Genomic DNA, 14854 nt, shown 5'->3' with positions numbered 1-14854 from the left:
TGAACAAATTTGTAAAATATCGGAAAATCAAAATTATTAAAAAATTTTATTTTTCATTATTATTGAATTTTGATTTGTTTCAAGATTATTGATAATTTGCAAGTTGTGGTGGAATGAAACCGAAAAGTAGAATCAATCTTTTGGTGGAATGAAACTGAAGTTGGTATAAATGTTGAACTCGGATGACCTTGAATCAACTAATAATTACAATTCTCGTTAATTAATTAATTTTGCATTTTAGTTGATTATATTATCATAAAATATATTTGGTGGAATAACAAGCATTCATGAAATCGACGTGTCAAATTATCGTGTAAAATAAATTGCATAACTTCTAGGCGTCTACGAAAATGGAACGAAGGCCAATATAATTTTCGTGCTATTCCACCAAAAGTTTTTTAAATCTTCTAATAATTGAAATTGAATATTTCATATCATATTAAAAACATCATAATTCGATAGAAAATAACATATTCGTTTGTATTATTGTAAAATATCGGCAAATCAAAATTATTAAAAAATTCAATTTTTCATTATTATTTCTCTCAAAATTATTTCGCCAACTCTATTCAAACGCCTCCCTTAATGGTAGTTAAAAAAAAAATCCTTTCCCTATTTCTGATTCAACATTCGAGATGAATTCGAAACATTCTTGTAAGTGATTTACATAATTCATTTTAAAGGCAGTTTCGATGTGTACAACATTGAAACGGCGATGCCGAAGATCGATCTAGAAGCGATAGAATGTCACCTGCGGGCAGCTAGAGAAGAAGAGAGAAGGGTAAGTACGAACTTTATTTAATCATTTTTCTATACGCTTGTCTCGTAACTCGAATAATTTTTACGTATTGTTTACTTTTGGTTGAATATTTTAGGGTTTTACGAATGTGCGGTTGCTTGTTAAACCGATTACTCATTTTCCAAAGCGATTCGGGTTTTGTAAATATCGAATATCTACGCTTCTAGATAACGCACAAAAATCGTTTTGTACTTAATTTGGGGTAGCTCGACGAGAGAAATCTAAATATATCGTTTTTTTTAACATTCGAAGTGAAAATAAGTGAAATTTATCAAGATTTTTAATAGTGTGTGAAAAAATTTAAAAATCGTTTTAGAGACATTCTTTATAGTATAATTAAATTGAAATTATTACAGCATTAGGTCACGGAATATTTTTGTTTTATCTACGGTACAGAATTAGAAAAGTTTCTGGTAAATATTTTTGAAAAGTATCATAATAAAGTGTTGGTTAAATATTGAGGTTAATTTTCAATTGTAGACCAGGAGAACAGAATTTGAAAATGGTACAAAGTGAATGAAAAAAATATAATAGTAGAGTGAAACCCATTGATAAAGAAAAATAATTTGCAAGCGATCTGAGGTTATTAAGTGGAAGGGGGTGAGTTTGGGGGTAAAAAACGGTTTATCTCGTTTTCCGGCAAAACTGTGTTTTGTATAAAAAAAAGTTAAATAGCAAAGTTGTAGATAATAAAAAGATCTACAACTTTTGTATCTACACTTTTTTTACATAACCTCAAAATTAAAGTAGAAAATTCGAAAAACTAAGTTTTTGGTTTCTTATTGATCTTTTACAAAAAAAAAGTTTTTTTTACGATATTTTGTGAAAACTCACCTTTTTATGCCACAAATACACTGCAATTTTTTTATTTCAAATATTTATTTTCATCTCAACTTTTCAAACAAAAAGTAATTTCAATTTTTGGTGGAATGAAACTGAAATTCAAATAAATCTTTTGGTGGAATGAAATGAAAAGTAATACCAAGAAATCTATAATTATACGTCGTCTGAAATCGACACGAATTTTCTAGGGAATTTGTTGTTAGAACCAAAATGGAACGTCAAACAACTACCAGCCGATATTGAATTATAAAACTTCATCAATTCATAATTATAAAAGCGTTTGTTTATAAATTTCGTTAGTCCAAACCGCACTCGAGTAATTTCAATAACCTAATTCGCCAGAAACAATTTCAATTCGACGTTATTTATATTAAATATTGAATATCAACGATTAGTCCGCCATGTCATCGTTAATACGAATGAACTTTGACACGTAAACGGCCAACTGTTTGCGAGATTATCAGGAGAACATAGGCGTCGAAGTAAAAATATTACGTAATAAATACGACTTTTTAGGTTTATTTTTTTTTGTAAATTCGTTATTCTACATTCAATTTTTTCGTATCCGTATATTAATTACCATAATTTTTACGATCACTCAAATAAATCGGATATTGACAGCTGATCGTACCCATTAACTTCCTCTTCTTCTTCGTGGCACGAAATATGACAATGTGTGACCGAAATTATTATTATATTTGATTTTATGTTGATTTCATTAAATTATTTAATAAAAATATAAATTTTCTCTCGTTTTTATAAAATTTTCTTTCTTTTTTTTGTTAAATACAAATACAAATTTTAAAATTGAGTGACGTCACATCCGGAGAGGGGTTACGTGACAATCTGTGACAAGAAAGAAGGAGGAGTTTGAAATTACTAATTTCGAGTGACGTAATTTGTAGACGGTAAATAGTTTTGATTAATATTTTAAAATACGGACCCCTCTCGTTCCGTCTATGTCGATATAATATTATCATATATGTCCTACAACAAATAATAAGTGTAGCATCTACCCGCTTAAACGCATATTTATGTTGATTCGCCGACAGCTCTCATCTCCTACACCAATAAATAAAAAGTGGGATACGAAAATAGACCTAGTAGACGGCTTCGTAGAGCCCATTATCCCGGTAGCGGTTTTTCTGTCTTATTCCACGAACTGACATCATCTTATAACAACAGCCGGGAAATTTTTAACAGAAAACAAAAAAAAAAAATATTCGCGTATAGAATTTTCGGAAGTGATCGGTTGTGTGATTTAGAGGTTTTTGATAGTTAATTACGATAATGGATCAGAAAAAATACGTAAAAAGCAAAGTAAGTTGAAAATATATTAAATGACGATTATATTTATGTTGACGCATCGATACAAATACATTTTTTTTTCATTTATCTTCTGTCTCAAAGTGGAAACGAAGAAGAAGTAAATTCAAGGTTACGGTATCATATTTCGATATTTTAATCGATTCGTGAAATGAATAATCGATATCAGATCGAATTTCAAGTATTATTATATAAAAAAGAAGAAATATTTTTAATGGAGGATTATACGGGGTGGATTTCAATTGAATGTTTTAGAAGAATTTTGCGTAATTGAAATTAAAAAAAAATTGAAAGAAGCATTGAGGTTATTAAAAATAAAAATTTTACTTAGAATAACATATCTGGTAAATATATTTCATTTTCATATTACATTTTATATCATATTTTTAAATAAACAAAGTGTTTGATATATATTTAGGAAGATTACGTACGCCCTCGGTATACTAATTCGCATTGACACATATAATTCATGACGCAAATATTAGGCGTTAAAATGCATTAAATTGGATCGAATATAATTCGAATCGAGTACGTTCGGGCTCGAGTCCAAAAAATCAGGATTTGTTTATATTATCTTTTCTAAATATAAACGTGTATGTTTTCGTTTAATTTTTTCTTTATAATTATGTAATACTGTACTCAAGTTTATATTGAATGATCGAACCTCTATTTGGTAAATATTTGTCTATGGATAAAAGTACAGTAGTGTTCATGCTCCGTACGTCACTACTATTCGGTGTTGCCAGTTTTAAAATATTTTTGTTAATATGAAGAATTTTGAACTATTGCGTAATTTTATTTAAATATCGAATAAAAGATGGGAAAACTCAAATTTTCGATATTTTTTCAATGTTTTATCGAAGAATTTGATGAAAATAGATAAAAAATTAAAACTCTTAGATTGAAAACAATTTATTATCATAATTTTTAGAATTATTAAAAAACTTTTTAGGTTATGTTAGGATTCAATTTTCCTCGTTTTTTTTTAACGTTAATTTAACAATAATTTGATTAGTGTATAATTTTTTAATTAATAAAACAATATATTTATATTTAGCTAACCAAAAAAGCGTTGAAATTTTGTTTTTTAAACTTAGGTGTCAATGAAAAATATTAATTTTTCGATTTTTCATGAAAAAAATATTGTGGTTCGATCATTTACCAAAAATTTCTACTAGTTCTAAGTCGTCGAAAAAAATCTGGCAACGTCGACTTAAATTCACTTCTTGGTAAGCGTCTAAAAAACGACTTTAAACAGAAATAAACGCTGGATGAGACAAACTGTATTCTTCTACAATAAAATCCTAATAACCTATTAAGTACTTTTGAACGTTCACCCAATTGAACTCGAAACTCGACTTAAATACATCATATCAGTAAATTGATAACGTCTTTAAATTACACATGCATATACTATGTGTTATCGCACAGGTGACAATTGTTTAAACAAATTGGGATACAACGTTGTAAACAATTCCACACCTATATAAAAAAATGTTGATTGCATGTGATTTAAAAAATCGTAATTACTTTGCATTCGGAATTAAATTAAAGAATATATAAATTTACGTGCATGAAATGTTCGGTTTTTATAGAGTGTTTAGTGAAATATTAAAATGTTGAGGGAAGTGCCCGACGACGACGACGATCCGTTATATCAAGTTTTGCAAAGAAGGCTTTCGATACAAGATGAAATAAAACAAAAGGTACTTGATAATGATGTATTTAAGAAATTATAACAAGTATTATTATTTTATCTATGTGCTAGAATACGTTTCTTAACGTGTCAAAATGGAAGAATTTAAATTTGAAACGTCGTTGTTACTCGAATGAGATCTTTATTGACAAGTGATATAAAATCGTATTTCGCTTAACATTACATTACAGATACCTACTGTTGTTACTCGAATGAGATCTTTAATGAAAAGTGATATAAAGTCGTATTTCGTTTAACATTACATTACAGATACCTACTGTTGTTGTTACTCGAATGAGATCTTTATTGAAAAGTGATATAAAGTCGTATTTCGCTTAACATTACATTACAAATACCTACTTCATTAGAAATGTTTATAAATCTTCTTGGAATGTTCAATCAGTATTATTATTTTATCTATGTGCTAGAATACGTTTCTTAACGTGTCAAAATGGAAGAATTTAAATTTGAAACGTTGTTGTTACTCGAATGAGATCTTTATTGACAAGTGATATAAAGTCGTATTTCGCTTAACATTACATTACAGATACCTACTGTTGTTGTTACTCGAATGAGATCTTTATTGAAAAGTGATATAAAGTCGTATTTCGCTTAACATTACATTACAAATACCTACTTCATTAGAAATGTTTATAAATCTTCTTGGAATGTTCAATCAGTATTATTATTTTATCTATGTGCTAGAATACGTTTCTTAACGTGTCAAAATGGAAGAATTTAAATTTGAAACGTTGTTGTTACTCGAATGAGATCTTTATTGACAAGTGATATAAAGTCGTATTTCGCTTAACATTACATTACAGATACCTACTGTTGTTGTTACTCGAATGAGATCTTTAATGAAAAGTGATATAAAGTCGTATTTCGCTTAACATTACATTACAGATACCTACTGTTGTTGTTACTCGAATGAGATCTTTATTGAAAAGTGATATAAAGTCGTATTTCGATTAACATTACATTACAGATACCAACTGTTGTTGTTACTCGAATGAGATCTTTATTGAAAAGTGATATAAAGTCGTATTTCGCTTAACATTACATTACAGATACCTACTGTTGTTGTTACTCGAATGAGATCTTTATTCAAAAGTGATATAAAGTCGTATTTCGCATTACATTACATTACAGGTACCCACTTCATTAGAAATGTTTATAAATTTAACCATATAAACAGATTTATAATGATTAAAAAAAATATTCGCTATAAATTTTACGTTTATAGTTGACCTAGACGGATTTGAGAACGAAAAGTCCGTAAAACAGTATAGAAAGTTTAAAACTATTAAAAAATTTCGTAACGCCCCTCGTATACGTTGTTTCCGCATCACATCTCGCATCATTTTTATCCTCACTACAATAGAAACTGCGAGAAAAAAAAACCTTCATTTCCTTCGTCGATTCAAAGTACTGTTAACGCTCATTAATCTAAAACAGTTTCTTTTTTTTTTATTAATACACGTGAAAGCGTCGGTACTTACCATATCTGAGGTACTATTGCGATTTTCGTTATAATACACACAACTAGTGTCGTAAATAATAACAGTTATTGTGTAAAGTGAAACATGTGTCGTCCCAATAAATAATTGATACAAAATAATTTTTATTAGTGCTGTACAGTGAAACAGAACGTTTATTATCAAGTACACGCAACAATTTCGATTGATTTTCCATTGTAAAGTGTCCATTTCGTGTTTTGTGATAACCGAAAAGTGTCTCGTAGCATTCAAGGTCAAATTTCTAATTTAAATTAAAGTCTACCCTGCGTTTAGTAATTTTCCGCTCACAATTTAGCCTCAAGTTCATCTTAGTACGATAAATCAATCCAAAACCGCATTATTTTTTACTTATAATTACTATTAGACGTGTTGGAATCTTTTTCACGTACCTCGTATTATTAAAAATGTTTTGATCAATCTAATCATACGTATGTCACGATTCTACGGATTTTATACGAAGATATATTTGACGTAATCATTTAAAAAGTTTCTCGTAGCATTCAAGGTCAAATTTCTAATTTAAATTAAAGCTTACCCTGCGTTTAGTAATTTTCCGCTCATAATTTAACCTCACGTTAACCCAACCACAATATTTTGTACTTATAATTACTATTAGACGTATTAGAATATTTTTCACGTCCCTCGTATTTGACATATATATGTGACGTAATCACTTTATGTATCTAATTAGGACATCCAGTATAAACACCTATTTCCATGATTGTATTTGGTATAAATTCGTTTCAGTAACTGAAAACAGTGTATTTGTGGACAATTATTTGATAATAAATAAACAATTATTTGAATAAGTGCAATAAACTATTCTGTTGTTTAAAATGTCATCGTTGAAACGGAAGAGACATTATAAGAAAGATACCGCTTATCTATATGATTTATATACACTCACTTTTGACGAGAACGAGACACTTGAGAGTCTCGATGAAACTGTAAGTATGATTCAAGTAAATAATTTTTTTTTTTACCCCGGTAGATACGTTTTTTTAAAACACCCGCCAAGTACACGAGCGCTCTTTTAACGAACATCTGTCTGACAGGTGTAGAAATTTAGTCTGCATCCCACTCCGACTTTTTACTATTAACCGTTTCCTGTCTCGCTTTGTTCCTTAGACGCCATAGCAACAAAACAAAACATTTCTGTACAACCATGTGCCAAAACAAAAGATAACGTACAACATTTTAATTTTTTTATTGTTTAATCAGTGTGGTGTTGTGAATGTCGTTGTGTATAGTGTTTTAAAAGAGTCGAAAACGATGTTGGATAACTGGTTGGCTAATTTGAAAAATCGTACGAATAACTTATCGGATGCCATAAAGAATAAATCGAGAAAAATCACTCACAATATTAATACATTTAAAAATAATTTCGGAAGGAATAAAACGAGTTATTATACGATTAGTAGAAGAATCGAGGAAGATAAAAGTTGGGAAAACGATTTTTTATCACCGAGGGCTTATTCGATGACCACGTTCAGCATGGATTACAAGGCCGTTAACGAAAATATGGAATGGTTTCCGTACGTACCCCCATCGTACGACGAACAAAATATTGTCGATAGATTTATTAGGGTCATTACTATTGATGAAGATTGCAGTTTAGAAGTAAGAGTAATAACTTTACAATAAGAATAATTATAGAATGTATTGAATACGAGGTTGGTTCGATATGTTAACTTATCGATGTATAACGATGAATTTGGATTTGGATTGGACATTTTTGAAATTATTTCATTTGTTTTACATTATTACATTGAAATTCCCGCGGAATCAGTTTATTTCTCGCGAAAAATTTGCTTTTTGTGAACCGTATTTCTCTTTTTTGGTACAGAGACGTACAGATAGGGAAGAAATTAGAAGAAGATTGGCAATGGGGACTGAGGACGATTATTACACCGACCGACCGGGAAGAAAACCTAGTTTGCAAGCTAGATTACAAAGCGGTAATGTATTTTTTTCACAATTTCGTATTTTTTTGAAGTTATTTTTCATTTTGATGAACCGAATTTTTTGAAAATTAATTTTCCGCGTTCGTTTTATTCTTGTGGTAGTTATTTTTTATTTACAGTGTTGTCTAACTTTGAAAATTTCACTATAACTGCGATTTTTTTTTGTATCTGTATACAATTTTCGATTTTTGGTTATCTAACTAATGCTAAATTTGATATTTAATGACTTTGAGATAAGTACAATCAAAATATTTTGAATTGAACAGCTGATTATTACAAATATTTATATAAATAAATTAGTGCTTTACATTTCGAAGGTAAATAATTGAAAACTGACTAGGTTGACCTCAAAGTTGGTAGATATGTTATTAAAAATAGATATTGTCCCGAACTTGATGAACTTTGATCTTAAATTGACCCATTTCTAATGAATTTTTCCATAAAAAAGAAGAATCGAGTCAAATAACATCCCAAAATCAACAATTTCAAAATTGAAATGAACTGCGATCAAAAATTGTTTCATAATATATGAAAGTACCTGTATAAAACTGGCAACATTGCAAAAACTATAAAAATTTTCATTTAAGCGGGTTGTTTAGTCGAATTATAGAAAAATAATAAAAAAATTTCAATATTTTATATAATTCGAACAATAAACTCATTTTTTAATTGATATTGGAAACATTTTATAGATTTTTCTCAACTTATTTAACCTCACATTTAAATTGAAACAAATATTAGTGAAATTTTACTTACAAATCGTAATCAGACTTTTACTTTAACGACACCAAAAAACCAAAATAACAATTATCACATTTATCATTAAAACAATCCATTTTAACTGATTAATTTTTTACTAAAATCGAATTCAAAACAAAAACGATGCATTCTGCTGTAAATAAATCCATCAACCAACATCTCGTTGAAGGATTATGATCAGATGAATCATATTCTATCACTTAGCTTGTTTCACATAATTACCTCGACTAGTTGTAATGACGTCATAAATACGACGCCATATTGTAGTGATGTTAAACAATAGATAAACTTAAAATACGGGGGTACGATAAAAATTATGATTTAAAGTAACTTTTTCTATGTTATTTTCATAACTAATTAAGAAATTATTGAAATAATAACGTTTTTAATGTTTTTTATTATTGTAATTAATATTTCAATTATTTATAAGTTTTGTATTAAAATTTTAGTACGACCTTTGTATATATATATATATATAAAATTGATTTAATTAAAAAAATTTAGCAGCAATTCAAATGAAATGAGTCAGGATTCGATAAAAAATATTTGATAAGATTAAAAACACTTCCTTAATAATTATTTGTAATTAATTTAAATGGAATTTATTCGATTAGGTATGAATCTTCAGATATGCTTTATGAACGAATCGCTTTCGGATACGGATAGTCCCAGTTCAGATTCGGAATGCCCAATGACCAATCCGAAACAAAATAAAATTAACAACAACTTATCGAAATGCCCCGCAACAGAAAAATCAGTTCAGCCCCCAACTAGACCGGCGACGCTTTCGATATCCCAACAGGTAATCAGGGAACCGATGCAGGAGCTGGACTTTTTCGCCAGGCAAGCCAGATTACAAACCGAAGCCAGAATGGCGCTAGCCCAAGCCAAAGAGATGGCTAGAATGCAAATGGAGGTAAGCGTCGCCGGAAAAAAATACAAAATTCCGTTTATTTATTTTTTTGTTTGTTCCAGATCGAAAAACAGCGACAGAAGAAAAGTCCCATCACCGAAATGATACGTACCAGTATGGAAAAAGTTGGAATTCCTTTTCCGGAAGATAAACGTCGTTTGTCGAGACAAATTTTGACCGATATGAACGTCGCCCAACTACAAGTCATCGTTAACGATCTTCATACACAAATAGAAAATTTGAACGAAAGTTTGGTTAAATTTCTGATGACAAGAGACGATCTGCACATGGAACAAGACTCCATGTTGGTGGATATCGAGGATCTGACTAGATACTTGTAAGTTTTTCCAACGTTTATCGTTTAATTTTTTTATTTCGGTCATATTTGGGGTAGAACAACATCGACCGTATTGTTGATTCGATTTGATGTGTTTAGGGGAGCGAAGGAACAAGTTATCAAGGAACAAATTATGTTACCGAGCAAGAACAACAATACTCCCCCGTCTCCGGCGCCATCCTCTCCTCTACAATCTCTTAATAGCACGGTTAAACCCCATTTACACAGGATAGCCAGTTTGGTTAAGAAATAACCAGAAAATCCCCAAGGGAACGTGTATATATCTTCGTAGGTGTGTGTTTAGGTAGTTGGAGATCGAATCGAATGTTGAAATGATCGAAATTTGACGTTATTGTGCATGAAAGATTTTTTTTTTTGATGGAAATTTGGTAATGTCGAGTGTGCCATCGATATTTTCGAAAATTGTTATTAAAAAATTTATATTTCACGTTTAAAACTATTTTTTACAAAATATTAATATTTGATTTGGTGTCGAATATTTCGAATTTCCCCCGTATAAATGCCGATTCATAAACTTGACTTGCGTTCGCGGGTGAAATTTGTCATTCGACGTCTATTGATCCTGGTTGCTGTCGTTAATCTAAAAATAATTTGTTTTGTGTCTATTATCGTGATATTTTTGTGTTTTTGTTTGTAATCCGGTATTTACGAACAAAGCTAAAATACCGCCGTAAAAAAATCAAACAGGAAGAGAAATAACCCGCAACTTAACGCTCTATAACGTCATACGTCAAAATCGCGTGACAAACGTACACGCATATGATTGGCTCTATTGCTACGAAAGTTGTTGCTAATGGCCGATGGGAAATAATAAAATTCGTTAAAAGTTATCAACGACAAATGGCAAAAATGAATGATTTTGAGCTTTTCAATGTTTTCAATTTTGTAACAACAAACGGAAAGTCAAATTTATGAATCAGCCTTAACTATCACGACTCCTAGTATGAACGTCAAAGTATTATTGTGAGGTTATGTTCCAACAAACGAGTGTAATGGTTCGAAAATTATCATTTTAAAGTGGTTTATACTCGTATTAGATACCGTTTAGTGCCCTAAAGTGTTGTTATAAAAATTAAAACGATAATAAAATAGTTTTTCATGAAGTTAGTAATGGTATAAAAATGATTTTTCAATATGAGAACAAAAGTGTTGATTTACCTATTTTAAAGTAAGTTTTTATTTGTTTATTAGCATTAAGTTAGTGTTGTATTAACAAATGAATATATTTTCTACTGAAATGTTTTTAAATTTCGATTTTATACGGGGTTTCTTTTTCATAGTATCTGATATAAATTGAATCGAAAACGTAGTAGCTAAAAACGATGAAATACTTAAAAAATTACAAAAATATGTTGATTTAATATGGGAAAATTAAGTTTTGAGTATTATATTTCCATAGTAGAATATGTTGTTTCAAAAATTATGACAAAGAATAACTAATTTTACGTTTTTCTTGATCTTAACCTATAAGTTAGTAACGGTTTTTAACTAGGATCTAGATTATTCAAAATTTCATTTAAAAAACGTTTTTTTTTTTTATCGAAGTATAGGTAGTTAATGACTATTGAAATGGTAATAATGATGTAGGATTGTGAAAGCAGTTTGGGGCACTCAACTTAACCACATTTTTACATTTTCATACTAAAAAAATCAAAAAAATGTTGATATCTTTGAAAATCTCGACTAAACATCTTTGTGGGCATTCGAAATGGAAAAATATAAAAAGTACATCTACAAAAATTAATATTTTGCAAACAATAGCTAAATTAGCAAAAAAAAAACAAGAAATTTGTCAAAATATTATAATTTAAGATGTATCGTTTAGATTTCTGGGTAATTTTATACTATCACGATCAATTTTGATGGATTAAAAACTATAAAAACATAAATTTTGTATATATTTGTTCAATTTGTTTATTTTTTTTGTATAAATTGACTAAAAAATATAAAAACTTCATTCGATTATTCAGAAAAAAGTTAATTTTATTTTCAATTTCTGATATTTTTTCGTAAAATCGAATATTCATTAAAAAAAAACTTCATTAAAATCGAATTTTTAAATTTCTTGGATGTAAAACAACGAGGGGATTACGATATTATAAAATTACCGATAATTATTTTTTTCGTATTGTATAAATTCGTAGGTGATATTAATTTTAGTATTTATTTTTTTGTACTGTACACATATCTAATTAATTGGTAAATATTTGGCAATGGGGCGTTCCATATAAGTACCAAGTTATTTATTATTGAACCAGGTGACTCTATTATTCAGTATCGCGGTCTTTTAGTCACTTATAAGTCTGCCGTTTGTTCTCTGCCCTTCGAAATGATTGGGCCTTCACCTGTGGTCTGCTAGATCCAAGGTTGGAAGGTCCTACTGGGACTTCGAAGGCATTAATTGCCGTCGTGGGAAGCAATGAACATTTAATATCAAAAATGAGTTGAAGAACCCCATTTCCAAATATTCACCGATGAATCATTTGAATCGGAATTAGAAGATTAGAGGTAACGAAAGTAACTACGATAATTGTATATTAAACTTACCATCAATAATGGTAAGTTTAATGGGTAATTGATAGGTTGTAACTCCAGAAATACCGTTGAATCAATATAATACCCATCAATTTCTCCCTTATTATTTTTTTGTTGTAAAAAATCAAAACACGTAGAAGAAGATTCTGTACTTCTAAAAGTTTGGAAGCAGCAAGGTAATAACTAATTAGAAAAAATAAATGGAACGAACAAGGTGTTTAAATGTGTGGTATGCCAATCTAGGACAAGTTTTACAATTTCCTGTGCTTAGAAATATATCCGATAATTGTAAGACCGTTTTTTTTTTGCATGAATCTTGTACAATGGATCAAAATTGTGTCACACTTAATCGCGTTTAACCTAAAAAAACTCGACATTGAAGTCGCCCCCAAAGTTGACCGTTGTTCATGTCCATCCATCTGAGTTTGGGGAAAATAATTCCGCCACCCCTACGTTTCCAGATGTCTAAACTCGATAAATGGATTACTACAATGGAAAAACGTGTAATTCGAGTCGATTAACAAACACTTATCGTTAGAAACGCGACTATAATAAATATAATTCACCGTTGACTTTTAACTTATGTTTTTATAACGTTCCCACAGACTGAAGGCCCGACCTAATCTAATTTTCGATCGACACAAACAGAAATATAAAAATTCCACCGACCTGTAGTTTAGTGAGGTTAGGGGAAGAGTAAAAGAAAAGATACCTCAGTTGGACGAAACATATAACGTTTGTTGAACGAAACATATAACGTTTGTTGAACGAAACATATAACGTTTGTTGAACCAGAAAGTCGTTAAGGAAGACAAAATTGATGTAAAAAACGTGTAATTCGAGTCGATTAACAAACACGCACCGTTAGAAACGCGACTATAATAAATAAAATTTACCGTTGACTTTTAACTCATATTTTTATAACGTTTCCACGGACTGAAGGCCTGACCTAACCTAATTTTCGATCAACACAATCAGAATTATAAAAATTCCACCGCCCTGTAGTTTAGTTAGGTTAGGCGGACGTTAAACTTGAAGGAAAAGAAAAGATACTTAAGTTGGACGATGCATATAACGTTTGTTGTAGCAGAAAGTCGTTGAGGAAGACAAAATTGATCAAAAAACGTGTAATTCGAGTCGATTAACAAACACGTACCGTTAGAAACACTATTAATGACCTAGAAAACCAAAATAGACTGCTAAACAATCGAATTTATCTCCAAACTCCTCATAGTACTTTATTTCTATCGTAGGAATTTTTCCTGAACTCCCAAGGTCAAATTCAGGGTTACAGAAATCGTAATTTGCCTGGTTTAAAGTAAAATTCACCGCTTCAGATATCGGTACTTCTTAACCTTTCATACCAACCGACTGCTGGGACTTTTTTATAGAATTAATTACGCGGTGATGATGAAAAGTTGTAAACATAGTTACGACGATATTTGTACATACAATTTTGATCCATTCGGTTCTATAATTCACAAATTATGTAAAATACCAATGACTGAAGCTTTCTCGACTGTAAATAATAGAATTTACTCGATAGATTAGTTTTTATGTAACCTCTTCGAAAATGTATTTGTTAGCTTGAGAAGAAATTCAATGTTGAAGCAACGTTTATCCGTCATCCACTTTCACTAGGATAATTTACATATCGGTGCTTGATTCTTGCCAAAAACTGTTCACAAATTTATTTTGTTTTTTAAAACTTCGCTGCTCATTATACCTACATCTCGTCGAAACTTGTATCGAGCCGGAACGGTGTAGTTGGTTAGGTTGCCGAAGTGCTTAATTTCCAACACGAAGATCGGAGGTTCGAATCATCTGTCGAACGACATTTTTTATTCCATTAGTCCAAAGAAACTAATAATTGTTCGTTTTTAGTTCCTAACCTGTACAAACATTCGAAAAATTTGTTTTGACAAATTCTAATTTTTCTTTTTTTATGTTTTACCTCCATTCGAAATTGGTTTTAACTTGACAAACTCAAAATGGCGTCCGTGGGGTAAACAATCACGTTTCCGGTGGAAAATTCCGTAGCAATTCTTTAAGAAATCAGTTCGGAATAAAGCTCGAAATAATAAAGTCTAAAATCCAACAAACAACTTCATAAACCACGCAGAAACCTGCGGCTCGAACGT

General features: G+C 30.1%; 1 protein-coding gene across 4 annotated transcripts in view; it reads left to right on the top strand.

Annotated features, from left to right (window-relative positions):
• Positions 1 to 12554, top strand: part of LOC130446932 (general transcriptional corepressor trfA) — a 126382-nt gene extending 113828 nt beyond the window's left edge. For all 4 annotated transcript variants that reach the window (XM_056783469.1, XM_056783468.1, XM_056783470.1 and 1 more), the window contains 5 exons: positions 684 to 781; positions 8031 to 8142; positions 9522 to 9823; positions 9883 to 10157; positions 10257 to 12554. In XM_056783469.1, coding sequence (XP_056639447.1) covers positions 684 to 781; positions 8031 to 8142; positions 9522 to 9823; positions 9883 to 10157; positions 10257 to 10410 — 941 coding nt within the window. In that variant the 3' untranslated portion in view covers positions 10411 to 12554. The remainder of the gene's footprint in view (positions 1 to 683; positions 782 to 8030; positions 8143 to 9521; positions 9824 to 9882; positions 10158 to 10256) is intronic.
• Positions 12555 to 14854: the final 2300 nt, after the last annotated feature.

Source organism: Diorhabda sublineata, chromosome 7, assembly GCF_026230105.1.
Source record: "Diorhabda sublineata isolate icDioSubl1.1 chromosome 7, icDioSubl1.1, whole genome shotgun sequence".
NCBI lineage: Eukaryota > Metazoa > Arthropoda > Insecta > Coleoptera > Chrysomelidae > Diorhabda > Diorhabda sublineata.
The sequence above is the reverse complement of the archived record's forward strand: the minus strand, read 5'-3'. Positions and strand labels throughout refer to the sequence as shown.